Source organism: Giraffa tippelskirchi, chromosome 13 (genome assembly GCF_054371585.1).
Source record: "Giraffa tippelskirchi isolate mGirTip1 chromosome 13, T2T-mGirTip1v1.2.pri, whole genome shotgun sequence".
Lineage (NCBI taxonomy): Eukaryota > Metazoa > Chordata > Mammalia > Artiodactyla > Giraffidae > Giraffa > Giraffa tippelskirchi.
This window is the reverse complement of record NC_137287.1, coordinates 86,744,680-86,772,126: the sequence shown is the minus strand read 5'-3', so window position 1 is coordinate 86,772,126 and position 27,447 is coordinate 86,744,680. Positions and strand designations below refer to the sequence as shown.

At 41.4% G+C, this 27,447-nt stretch overlaps 1 protein-coding gene across 1 annotated transcript; it reads right to left on the bottom strand.

Annotated features, from left to right (window-relative positions):
• Window positions 1-1,549: 1,549 nt before the first annotated feature.
• LOC145533345 (aldo-keto reductase family 1 member C3-like) lies at window positions 1,550-27,085 on the bottom strand. The gene is made up of 9 exons (XM_081560556.1): window positions 27,002-27,085; window positions 24,946-25,113; window positions 18,995-19,111; window positions 16,471-16,548; window positions 15,934-16,056; window positions 5,636-5,745; window positions 4,533-4,698; window positions 4,262-4,344; window positions 1,550-1,592 (listed from the first exon to the last, which is right to left on the bottom strand). The coding sequence occupies exons 1-9, from the start codon at window positions 27,083-27,085 to the stop codon at window positions 1,550-1,552; spliced, it is 972 nt and encodes a 323-aa protein (XP_081416682.1).
• Between the last annotated feature and the right edge of the window lie 362 nt (window positions 27,086-27,447).

Sequence of the window (27,447 nt, the reverse complement as noted above, 5' to 3'; positions counted from 1 at the left end):
AACACTGAAGTGGGATGCCATTTCCAGACATATCTGAATCATTTTCTTGTACAGCAGAAATTAACAGAACATTGTAAACCAACTACAGTAGTAGTTGAAGTATTACAACTTCAATAAAAAATTTTTAACTAAAGAATTTCTAACAGTTTTAAAAAATTAAATAAATTGATAAGATGCACTGCTTTGTAATATGCATGCATGCTCAGTGACTAAGTTGTTTCCGACTCTTGTGACCATGGACTGTAGCCCACCGGGCTCCTCTGTCCATGGGATTACCCAGGCAAAAATACTGGTGTAGGTTGCCATTTCCTTCTCTAAGGGATGTCCTCTACCCAGGGATTGAGCCGGAGTCTCCTTCATTCTTTAGAATTTCTTACCACTGAGCCACCTGGGAAGCATTATAAGAAGCAAAATAAAATACTGGAACTATTTTATTTCATTTTTATTGAGATATAGTTGAATTACAATGTTGTGTTAATTACTACAATACAGCAAATTGACTCAGTCATATATATATATATATATATATATATTCTTTTTCATATTCTTTCCCACTATGGATTGCCATAGGATAGTGAATATAGTCCCCTGTGCTGTACAGTTGGACTTTATGTTAATCCAATTTGTATACAATAGTATGCATCTGCTATCCCCAACCTCCCAGTCCAACTCTTTCCCAAGTCTTTCCTCCCTGGAAACAATCAGACAATACTTGAAAGCTTACAAAAACTCTTACACTAAGTAAAACAAAAAAGTATAAAACCTGTATATTGAAGATTATTTCAAATTGTAAATAAACAGGCAAATACTTTTGTATAGGAGAGTCATGAAAGTATGAAATTAAATTTATATTTTATGGCAAGAAAAATTTAAATATGAAAAACTTTTCTCCACATTTGCACTCCTATCCCTCACTGTGAGATGTGTCTGCATGACACATGGACCAGATCTCCCACATCAGAGGGAAGACCTGCTCGACATTGAAAAACAACAGTCTCCTAGCATCAGTAAGACAGCTCCTTAAAAGATAAATTCCTTCTTGACTTTGTAAGGGGTCACATGACCCACCATGATGATGCTTAGATCTGGATTATGTACACTGTCAATAATATGTCTTTTCATGCAGAGCCCTCTGTCTCCAAAACTTACATCCCTGTGCCTTGACTTCTAGAGGACAGATCAGTTCTCAGGCTTTCTGAGATGCTCTTCATAGGTTATAGTTCTCAAATCTGACTCGAATAAAATTTTCCATTTCTTTCTTAGATCAGCTAATTCATTTTCAACAAAGGAAAAGGCACCAGAGTTATTAAATCAGTTAATCAGAGGTTATCTTTATTTTCTATCCTTTCTCTTTTATTTTCCAAATTATTTTATCATGAAAAACTAGAACTCATATTTGAAGTCTTCTTTATTTCATAAAAATTTTTTTAAAGATAAACAAGCTTCAAAAGTTTGTACACTTCTTTTAAACATCTCCACCAACTACAGAAATGCTCTTCACAACCCTAGAAAAAAAGTTCTGGTAGAATGCATGGTGGACAGCTCACAGTCAATATTCTTCAGAATACGGATACTCAGGGTGATCAACCAAACTGAAAGAGAAAGAGGAGAAATAATTTAGTAAATCTGTCATATTGTCATAGAGAGCATTACTCTGTGGATGCAGTCAGGATGGGTAAAACTCTAAATCTATAAACACATCCCGTCTTCTCCCCCAACAAGCACACATCAGGTGTCTGCTCCATGTGCACACGGCATCTGCATGTTCATCCCAACATTCACGTGTAATATTCACTTCACAGTGACAAGTAGTTTGACTCAGGTTACAATTGATAAGAGGGCACAGACCTAGGGGTAACTGTGGAGGTCATTTCAGACACAGGTGGAGTTTTTGACCCTAAGTGGTGAGAAGGATCACAGTTAAGGAATTCTTTGCGGTTTTTCATAAATCCATTCAACAGAAAAAAAATAATGAGCACCCCTCAAATACAGGGTGCTTCCATTAAGGAATTACTACTAAATTGAAGCAATACCACATAGATCTAACCAATCATACCTATACAATGTGATTACTGCTTTCTTAATTTGTATTATATGACTATACTAATTATTTATTAATTATATTACTGTTGTTTTCCTTTCTTATAGTCTGATTTTTCTTTCTAAATTTGTTCTTTTCAATTCAATTCATTAAAGAGTGCATCCTGAGACATTCCATGTGCCAGGAGCTGTGCTATGCATGTAAACCTACAAGGATGAGTAAGTCTAGGCATTCACAGCATAATGAAGGAGAGCACAGAATATACATAAAAGCTTTTGTGGGGAGAAAAGTAACTTGCTATCTTTTCTCATTTTTCATCATTTTTTTTCAGAATCATAATATACATATACATAAGTATGCATGCATACTAAGTCGCTCAGTTGTTTCCAACTCTTAGTGACCCTATGGACTATAGCCCACCAGCCTTCTCTGTCCATGAGATTCTCCAGGCAAGAATACTGGAGTGAGTTGCTTGCACTGCTCCAGGGGATCTTCCCACCCAGGGATCAAACCTGCATCTCTTATGTCTCCTGCACTGGCAGGCAGGTTCTTTACCACTACCGCCCCCTAGGAAGCCCATATATATGTTCATGTGTGCTGTGTGCTAAGTCGCTTCAGTCGTGTCTGACTCTATGCAGCTCCATGGACTGTAGCCCACCAGGTTCCTCTGTCCATGGGATTCTCCAAGCAAGAATACTGGAATGGGTTGCCATTCCCTCTCCAGGGGATCTTCCCAACCCAGAGATCCAACGTGCACCTCTTAGGTCTCCTGCATTGGCACGTGAGTTTGTCACAATTAGCGCCAACTAGGAAGCCCATGTGTAAATGTACATATAAATATACATATATCTTCTTTACAAACAAGGAGGCTTCCCAGTGGTTCAGTGGGTAAAGAATCTGCCTGAAATGCAGGAAACACAGGAGACATGGATTCATTCCCCAGGTTGGGAAGATCCCCTCAAGAAGGGCATGGCAACCCAATACAATATTCTCGCCTGGAGTATCCCATGGGCAGAGGAGCCTGGCGGGCTACAGTTCATAGGGTTGCAAAGAGTCAGACACAACTGAAGCGACTGAACACTACAAACAAGGGGAGTTTTGAGATCTTTCATTTGAAACTAAATCTTCATTTTATCACTAATTTGTGTTCCCTTTTCTCTAAACTCCCTCTCAACATCTCTCTGTTTGATTAGTCTTCTGTCTTTTTAGTCCTGACATCCTCCTGCAGTAATTAGGCAGATGGAATTCCATGGTACTAACTAAGTAAAGTCAAGGGGGTGGGAGCTCCCCAGTGGATGGACTCCTGATGGACAAAGTCTACACTGGGGTGAGTCTTGACTCAAGAAACCAGAGAGACACAGATGATCTTACCAGGTGTGTCCACCTAAGGACAGAAGTCTCTCTCAGAAGGGTCAGTTCATGATATTCTCAAAATTCATCTGGTGACATTTTAAGGATGAGGAAATGGGAGATGTGATGGGGAAAAGGTCAATAAAGAGATAAATTTGGAAGAAATAGATGGTGTCTTGGTGAAGAAAAGTCCATCAGGGAGAAAATCCACCAGACACTTAGGAGAGGGAGTGGAGCCAGGCTCACTGTGACTTCTCACACTGAAGCATGTTGGCCTTCATGGGCCCCTCTTCCAGAAATAATATCAACAATATGTTTACAATTGTATTAGGATAAGCAGGAATGTAATTCAAGATGGATTCCTTATTACCCAGTCATTATGTATCATTTCTTCCTGATTCTATAAAGAAGTAAAGGTGAAACATTTGCATCAGTCTCTGAAAGAAGGAGCCTAGTGGGCTACAGTTGATGGGGTAGCAAAGAGTCAGACAAGACTGAGCAACTAATGCTTTCACTTTCTGAAAGAAGAATGGGCTTCAGGCACTGTGCCCTCTGTGTTTCCTGAGTTTCTGGGCCCTGAGAGGAGGTACAAAAGGCACAGGGATTAGGAGCACAATGTAGTGAATTCACCACAATGTCAACACTGGGGATTTTACCCATTGGCTTTCCTGGGCCCCAATCACATTTCTGTTGACCAGAGACAGAACCCTGGAGGAAACCTCTGGTCTGAGGTCTGAAGGAAGCCCCTGTTTACTGCTGCACTGGAAACCAGGGCTGTTTCCCTGAAATTAAGCTTCAAGAAAGCTTATTCCTCTGCTGATCTACATGCTAGAGAAAATAGTATTTGTGGAACATATACAAGTCACTTACAGTTGAAAATCATAATATCGTATATTGCTGTTGAGACCATTGATTGCTTTCATGTCTTCCAGAGTCAGTTCAAAGTCAAACACCTGGAAAGACGGAAGAATTACATTAATCTTTCCCCCAAGGAGCTGACCTCCCCCTGGGGACTGGAGGACTTTCCAGCTGAAAGGGGCCAACAAGAGGGGAAAGGGAAGCCATGTCTATCCTCAGACAAAGAATGACCCTCGTGAAGGATATTCCTTAGGAGCCCTCTGTCCACAGCCCCACTCATCACCTGTATGTTCTCTTTGATCCGCTTCTTGTTGTAACTCTTGGCCAGAACCACAACCCCACGTTGTATCTGGTAGCGAAGGGCAACCAGAGCTGGAGTTTGCTTGTGCTTTTTGGCAATGGCAGAGAGAACCGGGTCCTCCAAGAGAAAGGGGAGGTTTGGGTTCACCCTGGAAGGAAATTCAGAAATGCTAAGGAGCTAAGACTAAGTACTCAGTTTATGAAGAGGCTTCCCAAACAGATCAGGTATGTCAACTCTAGACCAGTGCTTCTCAAAGTGTGGTCCATGAACCAGCATCATCAGTATCACCTGGGATCTTGTTAGAAACACAAAATTCCATGGCTTAGCTGAAGACAAACTGATACAGAACCTCAAATATGTCAGCTCTCATTCTGTGTTTACAGATCTCTGCAGGTGATTCAGATGCATCATTGAGTTGAAACCAGGACTGCCAAACTCATGCATTTTGTTCTTTTTTACTTCTCTGTGGTTATTTTTCTTTTCCAATCAATGCTCAAAAGTAAAGACAATGGTATAAAAGGAGAACATGATGGGAAAGATTGGGAAATATTTTGTTTTTCATTTTTTTCCTAATTTTCACTTGTCTCAGGTGCTGATAAAAGTTGAGTAGTATGAAAATGAAGACTGTGCATTTCATAATAATTTACATTGTGCAATTCTTCTACAAATGTTTACTAAATGGTTCAGATTGCACTTATTTTTCAATCATGATAAACCTGGAAATTATGCATTATTATCCTGATTTTAGACATAAGGTGAGGGAAGCTTGGTAAGTCTATTATAGTAATGTGCTCATTAGTCCATAAATAAGTAAATTATGACAAAGCTTATGTCTTAGTTGTCAGCTGGGGGATTATATAGAGATTTTAATGCAGACACTTGTGTTAAAATCTATATACAAGACACATGCAAAATAAGAAATCTAGCTGGGTGGTGAAAAGACAGAAGAGGTTTTCTCCCATCTGTCTTCTCTCCCCTCTACCCTTTGAGAGTATTCTCCAAAGCACTGAGTACAAAATAATAATATTTTCATCAAAAAATGAGTTTTAGATAAACTCCTTGTGGCCATCAATAATGTTCATTACCATTGTAATGTTCGTTGGGCTCCCAGAGCACCATAGGCAACTAGGACAATATCGTGTGACTTGCAGAACTCCAGCAGTTTGCTCTGATTGAGATAAGGGTGACATTCCACCTATAGAATGCCAACAGAAAAGAGTGTCAGATTATATGAAAAGGTAATACACCAGAGAAAACTTCAAAGTAAGAATTATATATGCTGAAGAAAAACTGTGTCACATCAAATTACAACTGGAAATATCAAGGAAAGAATTTTTTTAAAATTATGTTTCTGTCCCCTGAAAAGGTAAAAAATAATGACATTACTGAAAACAAGTAATTCTACAGACCAGATCATAATTGCTGAACACCACTGAACAGACCAAGACACATGCCTAATTCCAGACCTGTGACAGGAAAAGAGCTGTCTAAGCTTTGGACCTCAAACAATGCCAGAACGAAAGAAATTGCATAGTCTTATGAAGAAATGTCTGAAGGACAAAAGGATCAGTTTGATGAATTCCCACTGGTGACATTTCAGTCAATTTGAACACCAAAAGGAATCACGAGTGAAAGCAAATGTAGCACACAGAGGCAATAAAAATCCCTGAGACAGGAAGAAAGAGCAAAAACGCATCTCTCCAGAGATGGTGATTATTACAATAAATCTTTTCTCAGAAACTGACAATTAATGTGAAGGAGTGCAGTGTTTTACCCTGTCTTATAGGAATAGGTGTATTTTATCCTGAATAATGAGGGAATTTTACTTTTACAATAAAATGTCAGGTCAGAAGATTAAAAAGAGCATTTAAAATGGAAAATAATGAAAAACATTCCAATGAAATAATTAATTCAGTTGAAAGTCATCAATGGATTCTCAACAATTATGTGAAAACTTGGGGGAAATTAAACTTCCCCTGATGGTGGTTATCATCCAACAGATGACTAGATAATTTCAACAGGGAGAATACACATTTCCAAATAAAATATCCAGCTACTAATAGCTTTACCAGAAGAACAAAAGTACTGCCACTCACAGTGGGACAACTTGTCACTATGCACTTCCTATCTGGGTTCATTTAGGGACAAAGCATGCAACTAACATGTTCTTGTCAAAATATGTAACCTTAGCAAGGAGTTCAGATTTAACTACTAATTTATATAATCTAGGAGTACACAAACAAGTTAATTAGCATTACAAGATAACAACGATAAATACAGCGTATTTGTCAAAACCTTGCCTGGATATCTTGGTAACACAACGACTGAGTGACCGTTTTACATTAAAAGAGCTTAAGATGACTCAAAATGACCTGTGAACCACAATCAGACCCAGGTCAGCAAAATATTGTTGCAGCCTGGCAGAGCAGAGACCAGAACCAGCCCTGTGGCTCGAGGGTGTGGCAAACTGTGCCCTCGTGATTGTGCTAGTAAGCATGCTGAATGGACAGACCTGGGGCTGGGCGTGCTGTCTGCTCCGCTTCACTGCCGGCCCCTGCGTCCGGCCCCTGCGTCTATCCCCGTAGAAACAAAACAAATGCTCCTGATCAACAGCAGAGCCTCAACTTTACTCCCTCTTTATGGTGCACTGATCAAACTCCCCAGTAGAGCTATTTCCCAGTGATCTCATGTGACTTCTGCCCATAAAAGGGCGGGCTGAAAAGAGCAGTCTTGGCTCCCTGCCGTGGGTAGCAGGAGGGCCCCCTGATCCCCCGCTTGCAAATTAGATGTGTCTGTCTGTTCATTACGTGCTCGCCCCTGGTTCAGGTCTTTCTCACCCTCTGTGCTGGACATGGCAGGTGGCTCCTGTACAGGGACCTGAAGTCGGGAAGGATTCCCCCGAGGGTAAAACTGAAAGTGAAGACAGTGAGTGGTAGGTGAGACGCCTGGATCGCGACCTGGCCCTCAAACTCTAAGGGTGGGAAGTCCCTTGTTGTCTAAGTCAGGGTATCAGTGGGGAAGGATTTGACTAAAGCTGAGAAACATCATCTCCAGCTTTTGAGGCACCTCCTCTGGACTGCAGAAGCGCAGGTGAAAGAGGAGCCATCAACACAATTGCTAAAAGAGGTGGTTAAACATAATCTTTGGTTTCCAGAAGAAGGCACTCTAGATATTGAAACTTGGGATCCAGTTGGAGAAAATTTGAAAACAGCACACAGGAGAGGGTTTCTCATACCCGTGATGGTATTTGCCACCTGGGGGCTAGTGTGATCGATCCTATACCCTTTACAGACTGAGAAATAATGTGAGAATTTGGTGTCCTCAGACGTCTTGTTAACCCTTCCACCCCTTTGCCACCCAAGCTCAAGGGCAATTTTCCACCACTGCCTCCTCCACTGGGTCCAGAAATGTCTTGGGAGGATAAGCTGCTGACCTGGTTTCAGCAGGCCTTGGCCTCTGCCCTTCCTATGGGTGCTTTAGACATTGAGGACCATCTTGCTTTCCCTTTCGATTACAAGCCCAACCCCAATAATCCCACTCAGGTTATTACAACCCGTCAAACTTTTGACATCAAGGTTTTAAAGGAACTAAATCTAGTGTTAGACTGAACGGGGTCAATTCCCCGTATACATACATGGGAGCTGTTGGAAATTTGTTTGCATGGGAGATGCTCTCCTTACAATGTTAAAATGCTAGCCAAAACAGCTTTAAGTGGTCCCCAATATTTACAGATTTTTGCCTCTTATACTGAGTTGTGCCAAGAGCAAGCCTGTATTAATTTGGCCAATGGAGATAATCTCACTTTTGAAATGCTCATAGGCACAGGTCAATATACCAGTCCAACAATCCAATTGACTTATGAAGATATACTGGTGGGAGCATATGTACAGATTGCAAAATGCTGCTGAAGTGGGGGCAAAGAGTATGAGAAACCAGTGAGCCTACCGGTTCATTTGTTGAAATATTACAGAGACCCAGAAAAGACTTCACTGAATTTGTGGACAAGCTCTCATCTGCTCTCCGCCGTCAAATTAATAGTCCTACAGTGGAGGACATTTTGTTAAAACAATTAGCCTATAAAAATGCCAGTAAAGATTGCAAGGCCACCCTTAACACTATTTGTCAAAATGGCAGCCTTGCTGATTTTGTTCGAGCCTGTCAAAATGTTGGTACACAGGCTCGCAAACAAACCAAGTTAGCCCAAGCAATTTGTGCTGCCTTTAAAAATAATTTTAGATCTTCCCCTTCCAAATGCTTTCAATGTGGAAAACCCGGACATATGAAGAAGGCTTGCCGTTCTGGGCCCAAAACAGATGTTACAATACCTCTGCTGACTGGTGAAAATAAAACACCAAGACTGTGTCCTAGGTACCAAAAAGGCAGTCATTGGGCTAATCAATGTAGATCAAAATTCCATAAGAACCATTCCCCTCTGTATAATAGGCTCCAGTTTCATCCACCTCATTAGAACTGATTCGAATGTATTCTTTTTAATGGTTAACTAATATTCCATTATGTATATGTACCACAGCTTCCTTATCCGTTCTCCTGCTGATGGACATCTAGGTTGCTTCAATATCTTGGCTATTATAAACAGTGCTGCAATGAACATTGGGGTACACGTGTCTCTTTCAATTCTGGTTTCCTTGGTGTGTATGCCCAGCAGTGGGATTGCTGTGTCATAGGGCAGTTCTATTTCCAGTTTTTTGAGGAATCTGAACGCTGTTCTTCATAGTGGCTGTACTAGTTTGCATTCCCACCAACCAGAAAGAAAAACACCAATACAGTATACTAACGCATATATATGGAATTTAGAAAGTTGGTAAATATAACCCTGTATGCCAGACAGCAAAAGAGACACAGATGTATAGAACAGTCTTTTGGACTCTATGGGAGAGGGTGCAGGTGGGATGATGTGGGAGAATGGCATTGAAGCATGTAAATTATCATATGTGAAACGAATCGCCAGTCCAGTTTCGATGTATGATACAGGGTGCTCTGGGCTGGTGCACGGGGATGACCCAGAGGGATGGGATGGGGAGGGAGGTGGGAGGGGGGTTCTGGAAGGGGAACACATGTACACCCATGGCGGATTTATGTCAATGTATGGCAAAACCAATACAACGTTGTAAAGTAAAAAAAAAAAAAAAAAAAAGAACCGTTCCCCTTTGCAGCTCAGAAACCACCATTGGGGCCTGCCCCAGGCCCCACAAACAGTGGGGACATACACTGTGAGGACCTCCAGCACACCCTTCAGCCTATCCCTAGCCTCTCAGTCTCTACCAGTGGAAGTGCTGGATTGGACCTCCCAACCTGAGTAACTATTCGAATTAATGAATTGGATCCCCCATCACCACCACCCGGTAGCAATCCCTACCGGGATCCAAGGCCCCATTCCACCAGGGACCATAAGACTCATTCTGGGTGGAAGTGGCCTTACCCTGAAGGGCCTCCAAGTTCTTCCTGGCCTTATTGACCCAGACTACTCAGGAGAAATTAAAGTAATGGCTCTCTCTGTCATTCCATGCCATTCCTCAAGCTCAACATATTGCTCAACTCCTTCTCTTCCCTTACCATGCCCCTAACAACTATAATCTGTCACCAGAGGAGAACAAGGATTTGGGAGCACAAGTGATCAAGTAGTGTGTTTACTCAACAAATATTCTCAGATCGGCCCACATGTAAAGCTAAAATCCAAGGAAAAACGTTCTCTGAACTCTTTGATACTGGGGCTGACATTTCCATCATTACTTCTCCTCAATGGCCAGGTGACTGGCCCCTGACTGAACCCCAGGAAAAGATAATCAGGCTTGGGGGAACTTTAAAAATTTGCTGGAAGTACAACAGTTCTCCCTTGCCCAGGGCCTGACAAACAACTTGCTCACTTCCAATCTTTTATTGCAGACATTCCCTGTAATTTAAGGGGCAGAGATCTTCTTGCCCTAGTTCTCTCCAATGAGGAAAAGGCAGATCATATGATGGCAAGAATGGGATGTCAATCGGAAAAAGAGCTAGGAAAGAATTTACAGGGAGATCCTTCTCCTTTACCTATTCAGCCAAAACTGGACAGAAAAGGGCTAATAAAGGGCCATTAAAGTTTCTCTGCCACCACACGCCACACTTCTAACATAGCTTACATCTAAACCTGTTTGGGTGGATCAATGGCCTCTAGCAAGGGAGAAACTTATACATTGACAAGCTTTGGTAGAAGAACAGTTTGAAGCAGGACACATAGAGAAGAGTACTAGTCCTTGGAATACTCCAGTTTTCACATTCCATAAAAAATCAGGTAAATGGAGGCTGATTCATGAGCTTCGAGCTATTAATGCAGTAATGCAACCCATGGGGACCTTGCAGCCTGGACTCCCATCCTCTGGATCTTAAAGATCGTTTTTATACAATCCCCTTTGCCCCACAAGACAAAGAAAATTTTGCATTTTCGGTACCCAATATTAATCAACAAGCCCCCATGAAACAGTATCAATAAAAAATGTTGCCTCAGGGGATGATGAGTCTACAAGTCTTCAAGATGGCGAAACAGAAGGACGTGTGCTTATCTTCTGTGAGAATTCCAAAATTACAACTCACTGCTGAACAACTGTCAACAAGAGAATGTTGGATCCCACCAAAAAAAGATACCCCACATCCAAGGGCAAAGGAGAAGCCCCAGTAAGACAGTAGGAGGGGCAAAATCATGTTTAGAATCAAACCTTGTACCCACCAGAGACCTCAGAGGGCTCAAAAAAACCTTGTGCCCACCAGGACACAGAGACCCTACAGAGACTGAGCCAGAACTGTGTTTGAGCCTCTCCTGCAAAGGTACGGGGCAGCAGTGGCCTGACATACACCTCAGTCAGTCTCTCCCTTCAGGAAGTTTCCATAATCCTCTTATCCTTATCCATCAGAGGAGAGACAGATGAAAACCACAGTAACAGAAAACTAACCAAACTGATCACATGGACCATAGTCCTGTCTAACTCAATGAAACTATGAGCCATGCCATGTAGGGCCACCCAAGACGGATGGGTTGTGGTGGAGACGTCTGACAAAACGTGATCCACTGGAGAAGGGAATGGCAAACCACTTCAGTATTCTTGCCTTGAGAACCCCATGAAAAGGCAAAAAGATAGGACACTGAAAGATGAACTCCCCAGGTTGGTAGGTGCCCAATATGCTACTGGAGATCAGTGGAGAAAGAACTCCAGAAAGAATGAAGGGATGGCTGCTACTGCAAAAACAATGCCCAGTTGTGGTTGTGAGTGGTGATGGAAGCAAAGTCCATTGCTATAAAGAACAATTGTGCATAGGAACCTGGAATGTTAAGTCCATGCATCAAGGAAAATTGGAAGTGGTCAAACAGGAGATGACAAAAGTGAGCATCGACATTTTAGGAATCAGTGAACTAAAATGGACTGAAATAGGTGAATTTAACTCAGATGACCTACTATTTTGGGCAAGAATCCTTTAGAAGAAATGGACTAGCCATCATGATAACCAAAAGAGTCTGAAATGCAGTACTTGGATGCAATCTCAAAAATGATCTCTGTTTCCAAGGTAAACCATTCAATATCACAGTAATCCGACTCTATGCCCCGACCAGTAACACTGAAGAAGCTGAACAGGTCTATGAAGACCTACAAAACCTTCTAGAACTAATACCCCCCAAAATTTTCTTTTCATTATAGGGGACTGGAAATCAAAATTAGAAATTCAAGAGACACCTGGAGTAACAGGCAACTTTGGCTTTGGAGTAAAAAATAAAGCAGGGCAAAGGCTAATAGAGCTTTGCCAAGAGAACGCATTGGTCATAGCAAACACCCTCTTCCAACAACACAAGAGAAGACTCTACATGTGGACATCACCAGATGGCCAACACCGAAATCAAATTGATTATATTCTTTGTAGCCAAAGATGGAGAAGCTCTATACTGTCAGCAAAAACAAGACCGGGAACTGACTGTGGCTCAGATCATGAACTCCTTCTTGCCAAATTCAGGCTTAAATTGAAGAAAGTAGGGTAAACCACTAGATCATTTAGGTATGACCTAAATCAAATCCCTTACAGTTATACAGTGGAAGTGAGAAATAGATTGAAGGTATTAGATCTGATAGACAGAGTGCCTGAAGAACTATGGACAGAGGTTCGTGACATTGTACAGGAAGCAGTGATCAAGACCATCCCTAAGAAAAAGAAATGCAAAAAGGCAAAATGTTTGTCTGAGGAGGCCGTATAAATACCTGTGAAAAGAAGAGAAGTGAAAGCAAAGGAGAAAAGGAAAAATATACCCATTTGAATTCAGAGTTCCAAAGAATATGAAGGAGAGATAAGAAAGCCTCCCTCAGTGATCAATGCAAAGAAATAGAGGAAAACCATAGAATGGGAAAGACTAGAGATCTCTTCAAGAAAATTAGAGACACCAAGGGAACATTTCATGCAAAGATGGGCTCAATAAAGGACAGAAATGGTATGGACCTAACAGAAGCAGAAGATATTAAGAAGAGGTGGTAAGGGTACACAGAAGAACTGTACAAAAAAGATCTTCAAGACCCAGATATTCATGATGGTGTGATTGCTCACGTACAGCCAGACATCCTGGAATGGGAAGACAAGTGGGCCTTAGGAAGCATCACTACCAACAAAGTTAGTGGAAGTGATGGAATTCCAGTTGAGCTCTTTCAAATCCTAAAAGATGATGCTGTGAAAATGCTGCACTCAATATGCCAGCAAATTGGGAAAATTCAACATTGGCCACAAGACTGGAAAAGGTCTGTTTTCATTCCGGTCCCAAAGAAAGAGAATGCCAAAGAATGCTCAAACTACCACACAATTGCACTCATCTCACACACTAGTAAAGTAATGCTCAAAATTCTCCAAGCAAGGCTTCAACAGTACGTGAACCGTGAACTTCTAGATGTTCAAGCTGGATTTAGAAAAGGCAGAGGAACCAGAGATCATATTGCCAACATCTGCTGGATCACTGAAAAAGCAAGAGAGTTCCAGAAAAACATCTACTTCTGCTTTATTGACTATGCCAAAGCCTTTGACTGTGTGGATCACAACAAACTGGAAAATTCTTCAAGAAATAGGAATACGAGACCACCTTACCTGCCTTCTGAGAAATCTGTATGCAGGTCAAGAAGCAACAGTTTGAACTGGATATGGAACCATAGGAAAGGAAAGCGAAGCCACTCAGTTGTCTCCAACTCTTTGTGACCCCATGACTGTAGCCTACCAGGCTTCTCTGTCCAGGGGATTTTCCAGACAAGGGTACTGGATTGGGTTGCCATTTCCTTCTCTAGGGGATCTTCTCGACCCAGGAATCGAACCCAGGTCACCAATACTGCAGACGCCTTACCATCTGAGCCGCCAGGGAAACTTGGAACAACAGACAGGTTCCAAATGGGAAAGGAATAAGTCAAGGCTGGATGTTTTCACCCTGCTTATTTAAGTTATATGCAGAGTACATCTTGCAAAATGCCTGGATGGATGAAGCACATGCTGGAATCAAGATTGCTGGCAGGAATATCAATAGCCTCAGATATTCAGATGACACAGCCCTTATGGCAGAAAGTGAAGATGAACTAAGAGCCTCTTGATGAAAGTGAAACAGAGTGAAAAAGTTGGCTTAAAATTCTACATTCAAAAAATGAAGATGATGGCATCCGGTCCCATCACTTCATGACAAATAGATGGGAAACAATGGAAACAGTGAGAGACTTTATTTATGGGGGCTCCAAAATCACTGCAGATGGTGACTGCAGCCATGAAATTAAAAGATGATTGTTCCTTGGAAGAAAAACTATGACCAACCTAGACAGCATATTAAAAAGCAGACACGTTACTTTGCAGACAAAGGACCATCTAGTCAAAGTTATGCTTTTTCCGGTAGTCATGTATGGGTGTGAGAGTTGGACCATAAAGAAAACAGAATGCCGAAGAATGGTCTAATCCCTGAGTAACTCTTCTATCAACTGTTAGGATCAACATAAGCATTTAACTTCATGCTATAACCTTTAACCATTCTAAGTTAAAAATGTTTGATAAAGATAAAGATGATCCAAAGTGATGTAAGAACCACAATCAGAACCAGGTCAGCAAAATACTTTATATATATATATCCAATGTATGTGTGTGTGTGTGTATATATATATATATATATACACACTCCCTCCCATAGTCTTAACTTTCCTGATATCTGAAAATTTTCACATGAGAACATAGGAGCAAAACAAAACTAATGCCAGGATCACATTAATTTCCTAACTTTTATAACTGAGAAGATTATATGTATGTATATATAATTGCTATAAATGTATATTTCTTGAATTACAGAAGATTATTTTCCTTAGCTGAAAGTTGTATCTTAAAGACTTTGGTACATATGAAATAAGACCATTGCAGAAGGATATATACTACATGACATATATATCATCTCTAAGTTATAATATATATGGAGAGGGGTCAAACTCAGAATTAAATGGTAGTGTGCTTGTCACCAGGGGATGGGAGGAGGGAAAAACCAGAAATTGTTAATCCTCATATATCTCAATTATACAAGATGAATAAACTCTAGATTTGCTGTACACCATTGTCCCTAGAGTTAACGACATTATAGTAATATATAGTTAAAAATTTGGTAAAAGGATAGATTTCATGTTAAGTTTTCTCACAGAGTAAAAGTAGAACCAAAAAACATAAGAGCACAGAAAGACACAGAAAAATGTGTTTAACAATTTTATGCTAGAAATCAATGTGGAAACCAGGATAAGACTGAGTAAATCACAAGGTCTGCTCTAATTCCTGAGTAACTCTTCCATCAACAGTCAGGATCCCCATAAGCATTTAACTTCATGCTCTAATCTGGGTGACTTTCATAGTCTCCAGCACATTTCTCTGTACTGTGCTCCCTGTTGAAGTTGGGACACCAAGACTAAGGATTCAGGCATCTAAACCCTACACAAACCCTTAGCACCTGTCTCACCTGGTTGTTCTCTTTATTTACTTCCCATTCCATTTTTCATGGTCTTCCTTCCTGTACACACTTTCATTCCAGCACTTTCACACCTGATTTCTGGTCATGCTTTCAGCTAAGGGAAATGCCTCCTTCCTCTAAGTTCTGGAGGAATTTCACCTCCTTGACCTCCGTTACCTTCCCTCAGTCCCCGCCACGATTGAGCAGGATGCCATCCCCAACTTTTCCATCCAGAGTTTATCAAAGATGCTGTTACAGATTCTATTCACACAGTCCAGACACAGGCTCAGCTCTTTAGAATCCTGTGTCCACAAAGGTCAGATGAACAGGAGGGAAGGACAGTCAGACATCAGGCTCCACTGCAAGAAGGAGGTTCTGAAGAGCAGGAGGGAGAGGAGCCGAGCTGCTCACCTGGTTGCAGACAGGCTTGTACTTGAGCCCCGGCTTGTTCAGGATCTTCTCCAGTTGCTTGTGGTTGAAGTTGGACACCCCGATGGACTTGGTCAACCCTGCGTCTTTACACTTCTCTAGGGCCTGGGAGGGAGGGGAGGTGAACAGTCACTTGGAATGGGCAATATAGCAATAAGAAATGCTGAAAAAATCGTTAAGAGGGTCTCTGATCAAGAATTAGCATTGCTTATCAAGAAGATAAAGGGGAAGAAGGTCATGACACAAGAAGAAGTAGTATCTCTTCCTTAGAAAAAAACCTGGAGAAGACAATCACATGGATGGAAAGAGATGCCTATCTACACTGTTCCAAATTCTCCATTTCATTCCTCTCTGTGAACGTTTCAGCAATGGTTCCCTCCCCACAACCCCAGCATCCCAGCCCTTAGATTCATGAACTGCTAAGTCTGATAGTCCACAGCCCATTCTCACAGGTGGAAGAAATGAAGGAGATTCCCCCTCTCCTGGCTCCTCCCCTGGTTCTCTCCTCCCCAGACTCACCTCCCACGTGCGACAGAGATCCACTGAGTCAAACATCGGTTTTCCATTTTCATCTGTTGGGAAAAGTGCCTCCCCTGGCTGGAATAGAAGCAGTCATTTCAGAGATGTCACCAAATAATTTCTCCACATTTAGCCAGCCTGCCAGGCACATCTGGGACTAGAACGCTAAACCTCCATGAGGATTGTTTACATTCTTCATACTAATATTTGCAAAGTGATTTGCAGATGGAGTTATCAGCAATGTCTTTGGAAGGCAGTTTTCACTAATCTCCTATACATACTATATGTTTTGATAGATATAATTTTTCTACATTGTCACAGGAACTGTCATTGCCTTGAGTGAAATTTTTTCTCTCCTTATACTTTCCTCTTACAAAATGCCTCTATTTGCAGGGAGTGACAGTTAGTTATGTCTTACTGCTGGCAAAAAAATTGCAATCTTGTCCTGGACTGAATATCAGAATTCCTTTCACTCTGAACATCTGATAGCTTAAGGGCATACACATGGACCACCAAGGTTCTCTTCAGATTGATAAGCTGTGTGGAAGATGAAGACATACTCTAAAATATTCTGGACAACGAGGCTTGAACAGATCGAGGTCATTCTGCTACCCCATGGAAAATGCTGAGATAAAAATAAAGCAAACCAAGAGTGATGTCATTATAAGGAATAGAAAAACAGAGACATTTCTGTCAAGTATTATGAATCCTCAAATCTATGTAAGTGGGAATTGCCATCTGCATAGTCCAATAAACTCTTTGGAAAAGGATGGCTTGAGTAGATTTCTGTGTTTTAAAAAAGTCAGTTCAGTTCAGTCACTCAGTCGTGTCTGACTCTTTGCGACCCCATGAATCGCAGCATGCCAGGCCTCCCTGTCCATCACCAACTCCCAGAATTTACCCAAACCCATGTCCATCGAGTCAGTGATGCCATCCAACCATCTCATCCTCTGTCGTCCCCTTCTCCTCCTGCCCCCAATCCTTCCCAGCATTAGAGACTTTTCCAATGAGTCAACTCTTCGCATGAGGTGGCCAAAGTATTGGAGTTTCAGCTTCAACATCAGTCCTTCCAATGAACACCCAGGACTGATCTCCTTTAGGATGGACTGGTTGGATCTCCTTGCAGTCCAAGGGACTCTCAAGAGTTTTCTCCAACACCACAGCTCAAAAGCATCAATTCTTCAGCGCTCAGCTTTCTTCACCATCCAACTCTCACATCCATACATGACCACTGGAAAAACCATAGCTTTGACTAGAAGGACCTTTGTTGGCAAAGTAATGTCTCTGCTTTTAAATATGCTATCTAGGTTGGTCATAACCCTCCTTCCAAGGAGTAAGCGTCTTTTAATTTCATGGCTGCTGTCACCATCTGCAGTGATTTTGGATCCCAGAAAAATAAAGTCCGACACTGTTTCCCCATCTGTTTCCCATGAAGTGATGGGACCAGATGCCATGATCTTAGTTTTCTGAACGTTGAGCTTTAAGCCAACTTTTTCACTGTCCTCTTTCACTTTCATCTAGAGGCTCTTTAGTTCTTCTTCACTTTCTGCCATAAGGGTGGTGTCATCTGCATATCTGAGGTTATTGATATTTCTCCCAGCTATCTTGATTCCAGCTTGTGCTTCTTCCAGCCCAGCATTTCTCATGATGTACTCTGCATATAAGTTAAATTAGCAGGGTGACAATATACAGCCTTGACGTACTCTTTTTCCCATTTGAAACCATTCTGTTGTTCCATGTCCAGTTCTAACTGTTGCTTCCTGACCTGCATACAGGTTTCTCAAGAGACAGGTAGATAGTCTGGTATTTCCATCTCTTTCAGAATTTTCCACAGTTTATTTTAAAAAAGAGTTCTGCATAATAGAGGTTGTTCTTGTTTTGTTTTGGCTATGCCATGGGTTTGCTATATCTTAATTCCCTGAACAGGAATTGAACTCACTCCCTCAAAACACTCTGACTCAACACTGAAAGTACACAACCCTAACCACTGGAACAACTGGAAAATTCCCCTCTACATAATACAGTTTGTAACGGCTAAGTGCAGTCTGCAAACCTCACTGTGAATACAGGCGACAGTGGCCAGGTCTCCCAAGTCCTGAGAAGACTGTGAGGTTTAGACCCACCCAGAAGGACACAATTAAATCCACAAAACATGAAAAGATGAGAGATGAGATGACCTCAACCTGTTCAGGTGTCAGGCCATGTCAGCATTCAGCACTCTGCATCGAACTCTGGATGTGAAATCCCAACTCCCAGTCCTAATTAGCACCGTGTGCAGAACTCGCCTGTTTCTACCTCAAGATTTTGAGACAGAGTCTCAGAGTATTTAATTCGTTTCTCTGGAGGCAGGTAAGACATTCAAAGAACCTCCGCAAAAAGATGATCACAGATGATTATTTAGGGGATTCTACTCTAGTGTAATCATTCCTTCAACCTACTAGGAAAAGTCTTGTCAATCATCCATCCAAGTTACAGACATTCTGACCCAAGACATTGAACAGAGGTGATCACACAAATCACCTACCACCAAAGCCACTGGTTGATGAATAATATAGAGATTAACATAGTCGAGTTGAAGATCTTTCAGTGACTTTTCCAAGGCTGGTCGGACCAACTCAGGACGAAGGGAAGTGGCCCAAACCTGCAGAAATTAAACAAAGGCAGCTGTGTCAAATGAAAGCTTCATGTAATTTTGTTTCACTTGTTTCACTTAATAACTAGACATTATTATCCAGAAAGAGTGAAGGGATGGAGCCAAAGCAAAAACAACACCCAGTTGTGGATGGGACTGGTGATAGAAGCAAGGTTTGATGCTGTAAAGAGCAATATTTCATAGGAACCTGGAATCTTAGGTCCATGAATCAAGGAAAATTGGAAGTGGTCAAACAGGAGATGACAAAAGAGAACATCAACATTCTAACAATCAGCGAACTAAGATGGACTGGAATGGGTGACCTTAAATTAGATGATCATTATATCTACTACTGTGGACAGGAATCCCTTAGAAGAATTGGAGTAGCCATCATAGTCAACAAAAGAATCCAAAATGCAGTACTTGGATGCAATCTCAAAAACGACAGAATGATCTCTGTTCGTTTCCAAGGCAAACCATTCAATATCACAGTAATCCACGTCTATGCCCTTCCAGTAACGCTGAAGGAGCTGAAGTTGAACAGTTCTATGAAGACCTACAAGACCTTCTAGAACTAACACCCAAAAAAGATGTCTTTTTCATTATAGGGGACTGGAATACAAAAGTAGGAAGTCAAGAAACACCTGGAGTAACAGGCAACTTTGGCCTTGGAGTACAGAATGAAGCAGGGCCAAGGCTAATAGAGTTTTGTCAAGAGAACACATTGGTCATAGCAAACACCCTCTTCCAACAACACAAGAGAAGACTCTACACGTGGACATCACCAGATGGTCGAAACCAAAATCAGGTTCTTTCTAGCCAAAGGTGGACAAGCTCTACACAGTTAGCAAAAACAAGATCGGGAGTTGACTGTGGCTCAGATCATGAACTCCTTATTGCCAAATTTATACTGAAATTGAAGAAAGTGGAGAAAACCACTAGACCACTCAGGTATGACCTAAATACAATCCCTTGTGACTGTACAGTGGAAGTGAGAAATAGATTTAAGGGGCTAGATCTGATAGACAGAGTGCCTGATGAACTATGGATGGAGGTTTGTGACATTGTACAGGAGACAGGAATCAATACCATCTCCAAGAAAAAGAAATGCTAAAAAGCAAAATGGCTGTCTGAGGAGGCCTTACAAATAGCTCTGAAAAGAAGAGAAGTGAAAAGCAAAGGAGAAAAGGGAAGATATACCCATTTGAATGTAGAGTTCCAAAGAATAGCAAGGAGAGATAAGAAAGAATTCCTCAGCAATCAACGTAAAGAAATAGAGGAAAACAATAGAATGGGAAAGACTAGAGATCTCTTCAAGAAAGTTAGAGATACCAAGGGAACATTTCGTGCAAAGATGGACTCAATAAAGGACAGAAATGGTATGGACCTAACAGAAACAGAAGATATTAAGAAGAGGTGGCAAGAATACACAGAAGAACTGTACAAAAAAGAATTTCACGACCCAGATAATCACGATGGTGTGATCACTCACCTAATACCAGACATCTTGGAATGTGAAGTCAAATGGGCCTTAGGAAACATCGCTGCAAACAAAGCTAAGGGAGGTGATGGAATTCCAGTTGAGCTATTTAAAATACTGAATGATGATGCTGTGAAGGTGTTGCACTCAATATTCAGGCAAAGGTGGAAAACTCAGCAGTGGCCATAGGACTGGAAAAGGTCAGTTTTCATTCCAATCCCAAAGAAAGACAATGCCAAAGAATGCTCAAACTACAGCACAATTTTACTCATCTCACACACTAGTAAAGTAATGCTCAAAATTCTCCAAGCCAAGCTTCAGCAATATGTGAACCATGAACTTCCAGATGTTCAATCTGGTTTTCGAAAAGGCAGAGGAACCAGACATCAAATTGCCAACATCCCAACATCCATTGCATCGTCGAAAAAGCAAGAGAGTTCCAGAAAAATATCTATTTCTGCTTTATTGACTATGCCAAAGCCTTCGACTGTGTGGATCACAAAAAACTGTGGAAAATCATGAAAGAGATGGGAATACCAGACCACCTGACCTGCCTCTTGAGAAACCTGTATGAAGGTCAGGAAGCAACAGTTAGAACTAGACATGGAACAATAGACTGGTTTCAAACAGGAAAAGGAGTACGTCAGGACTGTATATTGTCACCCAGTTTATTTAACTTATATGCAGAGTACATCATGAGAAATGCTGGGCTGGAAGAAGCACAGGCTGGAATCAAGACTGCCGAGAGAAATATCAATAACCTCAGATATGCAGATGACACCACTCTTATGGCAGAAAGCGAAGAAGAACTAAAGAGCCTCTTGATGAAAGTGAAAGAGGAAAGTGAAAAAGTTGGTTTAAAGCTCAACATTCAGAAAACTAAGATCATGGAATCCAGTCCCATCACATCGTGGCAAATAGAAGGGGAAAGAATGGAAACAGCCGCAGACTTTATTTTTCTGGGCTCCAAAATCACTGCAGATGGTGACTGCAGCCATGAAATTAAAAGACGCTTACTCCTTGGCAGGAAAGTTATGACCAGCCAAGAGAGCATGTTAAAAACCAGAGACATTACTTTGCAACAAAGGTCTGTCTAGTCAAGGCTATGTTTTTTCCACTAGTCATGGATGGATGTGAGAGTTGGACTATCAAGAAAGCTGAGCGCTGAAGAATTGATGCTTTTGAGCTGTGGTGTTGGAGAAGACTCTTGAGAGTCCCTTGGACTGCAAGGAGATCCAGCCAGTCCATCCTACAGGAAATCAGTCCTGAACATTCATTGGAAGGACTGATGTTGAAGCTGAAACTCTAATACTTTGGCCACCTCATGCGAAGAGCTGACTCATTGGAAAAGACCCTGATGTTGGGAAAGATTGAAGGCAGGAGGATAAGGGGATAACAGATGATGAGGTGGTTGGATGGCATCACCCACTCAATGGATGTGAGTTTGATTAAACCTCGGGAGTTGGTGATGGACAGGGAGGCCTGGCGTGCCGCAGTCCATGGGGTCACAAAAAGTTGGACATGACTGAGCGACTGAACTGGACTGGACTATTTGTTAGAGAGAGATGACCATGTGAAAAAAGTTCCATTTCTTCTTGAGTTCCATTCTTTATCCTACCTACCCATGTAAACTTCATTATTTGATTGAATTTAACATCCATACATCCTTCACAATGGAATGAAATGAATCAAGATATAAATAACTTTATCAAATAATTACCATACCCATCAACTGAACTATGCTTCAGTTCAGTTCAGTGGCTCAATCGTGTCCAACTCTTTGCGACCCCACGGACCACAACACTCCAGGCCTCCCTGGCCATCACCAACTCCCTGAGTCCACCCAAAACCATGTCCATCGAGTTGATGATGCTATCCATTCATCTCATCCTCTGTCATCCCCTTCTCTTCCTGCCCTTCATCTTTCCCAGCATCAGGGTCTTTTCCAATGAGTCTGCTCTTCACATCAGGTGGCCAAAGTATTGGAGTTTCAGTTTCAACATCAGTCCTTCCAATGAACACCCAGGACTGATCTCCTTTAGGATGGACTGGTTGGAGCTCCTTCTGTCCAAGGGACTCTCAAGAGTCTTTTCGAACACCACAACTCAAAAGCATCAGTTCTTCAGCACTCAGCTTTCTTGATAGTCCAACTCTCACATCCATCCATGACTAGTGGAAAAAACATAGCCTTGACTAGACAGACCTTTGTTGCAAAGTAATGTCTCTGGTTTTTAACATGCTCTCTTGGCTGGTCATAACTTTCCTGCCAAGGAGTAAGCGTCTTTTAATTTCATGGCTGCAGTCACCATCTGCAGTGATTTTGGAGCCCAGAAAAATAAAGTCTGCGGCTGTTTCCATTCTTTCCCCTTCTATTTGCCACGATGTGATGGGACTGGATTCCATGATCTTAGTTTTCTGAATGTTGAGCTTTAAACCAACTTTTTCACTTTCCTCTTTCACTTTCATCAAGAGGCTCTTTAGTTCTTCTTCGCTTTCTGCCATAAGAGTGGTGTCATCTGCATATCTGAGGTTATTGATATTTCTCTCGGCAGTCTTGATTCCAGCCTGTGCTTCTTCCAGCCCAGCGTTTCTCATGATGTACTCTGCATATAAGTTAAATAAGCAGGGTGACAATACACAGACTTGACGTACTCCTTTTCCTATTTAGAACCAGTCTATTGTTCCATGTCTAGTTCTAACTGTTGCTTCCTGACCTTCATACAGGTTTCTCAAGAAGCAGGTCAGGTGGTCTGGTATTCCCATCTCTTTCAGAAATTTCCACAGTTTTTTGTGATCCACACAGTCGAAGGCTTTGGCATAGTCAATAAAGCAGAAATAGATGTTTCTCTGGAACTCTCTTGCTTTATCGATGATGCAATGGGTGTTGGCAATTTGATGTCTGGTTCCTCTGTCTTTTCTAAAACCAGATTGAACATCTGGAAGTTCATGGTTCACGTATTGCTGAAGCCTGGCTTGGAGAATTTTAAGCATTATTTACTAGCGTGTGAGATGAGTACAATTGTGTGGTAGTTTGAGCATTCTTTGGTATTCTCTTTCTTTGGGATTGGAATGAAAACTGACCTTTTCCAGTCCTGTGGGCACTGCTGAGTTTTCCAGATTTGCTGGCGTATTGAGTGTAGCACTTTCACTGCATCCACTTTCAGGATTTGAAATAGCTCAACTGGAATTCAATCACCTCCACTCTCTTTGTTCATAGTGATGCGTCCTAAGGCCCACTTGAGTTCCCATTCCAGGATGTCTGGCTCTAGGTGAATGATCACACCATCGTGATTATCTGGGTTGTGAAGATCTTTTTCGTGCAATTCTTCTGTGTATTCTTGCCACCTCTTCTTAATATCTTCTGATTCCGTTAGGTTCCTATCACTTCTGTCCTTTTTGAGCCCATTTTTGCATGAAGTGTTCCCTTGGTATCTCTAATTTTCATGAAGAGATCTCTAGTCTTTCCCATTCTATATTTATCCTCTATTTCCTTTCATTGATTGCTGAGGATGGCTTTCTTATCTCTCCTTGCTATTCTTTGGAACTCTGCCTTCAAATGGGTATATTTTCCCTTTTCTCCTTTTTTTTTTTTGCTTCTCTTCTTTTCAGAGCTATTTGTAAGGCCTCCTCAGACAGCCATTTTGCTTTTTTGTATTTCTTTTCCTTGTAGATGGTCTTGATTCCTGTCTCCTGTACAATGTCACAAACCTCCATCCATAGTTCATCAGGCACTCTGTCTATAAGATCTAGTCCTTTAAATCTATTTCTCACTTCCACTGTATAGGCATATTGATAGACTATAAAAGCAGAACCTTAGTCTAATTTGACAAACAATCCATCTTCTCAAAATTAATTACTATCTTATTTACATAACTATAAGGAAAAGAGCTTTGAACACTTTAATATGTGCAGAACATTACTCAAGACACTTTGGCTAGATCCTGTATAATACACAAAGTGGCTCCCAATGCTCTCTTACTCTTGGAGCTGAGAACTGAGGTTCAGAACGTGAAGAAATTTGAGAAATTCACCCAGATGATAAGAAAAGCTATAATCTGGTTTCAGGTCTGTCTGACTCATTAGCCCATAATAAGTTACACTGCTCTGGCCTGGGCTTAAAGAAATAAAGTGACTTTCATGTAAAATTAAACTTTGAGCACACCATGATGATAAAGCTATAGTTACACTCTTTTGGGAGGGGAGGGCACAGTGAGAGAAAAAGGGTGCTAGGTTTAAGATACAAATAAGTGTGAAAACAGTGGTACCAATAAGCACCGTCCACCAAATTACTCATTCTATTACCTAATTGTCATCTGTCCCCAGTCACTTGGACACACGTGCGCACACACAACACACACCGCACCTTTGAAGTGTAGAATATGTCTTCTCTCTTCACAGTGCCATCGGCAATCTTGCTTCGAATGGCCTGGCCAACCTGCTCTTCATTTTGGTACGTATAAGCACTGTCAATATGTTGGAACCCAGCCTCTATAGCAAATTTGGTGACCTCCACAACTTCACTCTTAGGAACCTACATAAGCAACAAAAATAGTAATTGAATATCCAAATTATTAAGACATTGCTAAGGCACAAGCTTGATCTTATCAAGCAGCAACATTTCTTAATGCTTTTGATTCATTCTGCATGTGTGGTGATGAACCCATAACACTGTCCCTGCATGTTCCTGGTCAGTGATTAAATGGATACCCAGGAACCCTTCAACCTCAGGCTATCACTGGCTGGTCACAGGTATCAGAGGACCCAAATACCCTGTAGGTTCAGTGATCTGGTGGAAAAACTCAAAGAACTCAGAATAAAATTGTGTTCATGGATATGATTCATACAGTGAGATGTTTGAAGCAAAATTAATAAAAGTACAAGGGGATGGTAAATGCATCAAGAAACTAGGTGAAGGTTTCTAAGACTTCTGTCTACCAGTGTAACCACACAGAAAATACCAAATAAAAGCTGTATCTGTTCAAGGTGTACAAAGTGATGTTCTCATATAACTATCCAGTGTTAACAATTACCACATTCAAGCTAGTTAGCAGATCCATCATCTCACATAGTTAACTTTTGTGGTGTTTTCGTGAGAATACTTAATATCTATTAACTATAGTCACCATACTGTACATCAGGTCTCCAGACATTCATCTCATAACAGAAAGTCTGGGCCTTTGACCAACATCTTTCCATTTTTCCCAACCTTGTCCGCAGCTTCTGGTCACCATTCCTCTACATTCTGCTTCTATGAGTTCACTTTTTCAGACTCTGCCTATGAAGAGAACATGCAGTGTTTGTCTTTCTATTTCTGGCTTATTTCACTTAGCTTAACGTTCTCCAGGTTCATCTGTGTGGTTGCAAATGGTGGGATTAACTGCCGTTTTCAAGCCGAATAATATTGCAATATGTTTCTGGAATCCAGGATCTTTCATGTTTCAAAGAGGTAGATGCTTGATCCAAGTTCCCCCTGTTGGATCTAGTCCTGGTTTCCTTACAATCGCGCACCTTTTGGGGTGTACTGGGGAATGAACCAGTGAGCTCTGTACTAGCTTGGACCCTTCCTTCCTCTCATCACATTTTGCAAAGTGAACAGTCCCCATATTTTATCTGAAAAATGTTTTCTGTTCTATAAATTAGAAAAGTGAGATTCATAGTTTGAAGAACAGTCCGTTGTCACCACCACATAGTCTAAAGGCAAGAAGGACAGCAAAGTTTCTGGCTTCCAGTCTAGAGACTTGTTCACTACTCCCTCTTATGCCCAAGGACTGAAGAGTATACTTTAATAAAAAGGCACTACAAAACCCAAGGATACATTATAAAGCCTGGCATGTAAGATTGTAGTTTATCCCCTCAAATGATGCTACAGTTTCCATCAGAAAAAGTTTCCAAGCAGAAGCAGAAGTACAAGACCAAACACAGCTGGAGTGTGTCTTGCCTGGCACCGAGCAGGTATACCACAGGAGAAAAGCAATTCTCTCCCACTAGATTTCAGTCACCTCATCTTCAGGCCCTCCCACCTCAATTATTTCTCTGGGTCATATCTTTCTGGAAGGAGGAAAGAGTTCTGAAATGGAATATACAGAAAACACCACCATTGTAATCGCCCTCAAAGCCAAGCAGCTGACAGTCAGTGATCTTGACAGCTGAGTCTCATCTCTTCTGCCAAGCTGGGAAAGAGATGGAAACTGCAGGGGAATCCAAAGTAATCTGCAGGTGAGCACAACCTCAGACCCTGATGCAGAGTGAATATTGGATACTCTCTCCCTTTTCTCAGGGCATGGTTCTAGCCTGGTTAGTGGAACCACATGATCTCCCCCAGAGTCACCCAGGAACTCAATGCTTAACAACCTTAACCTCCTTCCACTCATGTTGCATCCACTTACTATTTATATCTCAATCCAGACTACGACACTTACCTCTGGAGGTGCACCGGTGCCAAATCCCAGGGCAGGAATGAAGTGGCCGTCATTAAGCTTCACTCTCTGACTTTTGGGATCCATTGCTTGTTTTGCTACTCTGACTAAGCAGACTCCAATTTTTCTCTTCTGCCTTCAGAGATTATAAATGCCAGGGAGGTAATGCCCTAGGTGTACTCTCCTTTTTTAGCAGATACATTGTAGGAGGGGCAAATACCCGGGCCTAAGAAAAGGGTTGAAGTCAATGAACTTTTTTGCATTTTTATCAGTGTAATCCTTAATTACACTGATTAAATCATTGACCTGAGGTTAAATCATTAACCACAGATATGTAGATGACACCACATTTATGGCAGAAATCAAAGAAGAACTAAATAGCTTCTTGATGAAAGTGAAAGAAGAGAGTGAAAAAGTTGGTTTAAAACTCAACATTCAGAAAACTAAGA

Coding starts and splice junctions, on each gene's coding strand:
- LOC145533345 (XM_081560556.1), bottom strand. CDS start 27,085: ATGGATCCCAAAAGTCAGAGAGTGAAGCTTAATGACGGCCACTTCATT. Junction 19,112..24,945: donor ACATATTCTACACTTCAAAG/GTGCGGTGTGTG, acceptor TAATTTCTGCAG/GTTTGGGCCACTTCCCTTCG. Junction 5,746..15,933: donor ACAAGCCTGTCTGCAACCAG/GTGAGCAGCTCG, acceptor GGCATTCTATAG/GTGGAATGTCACCCTTATCT.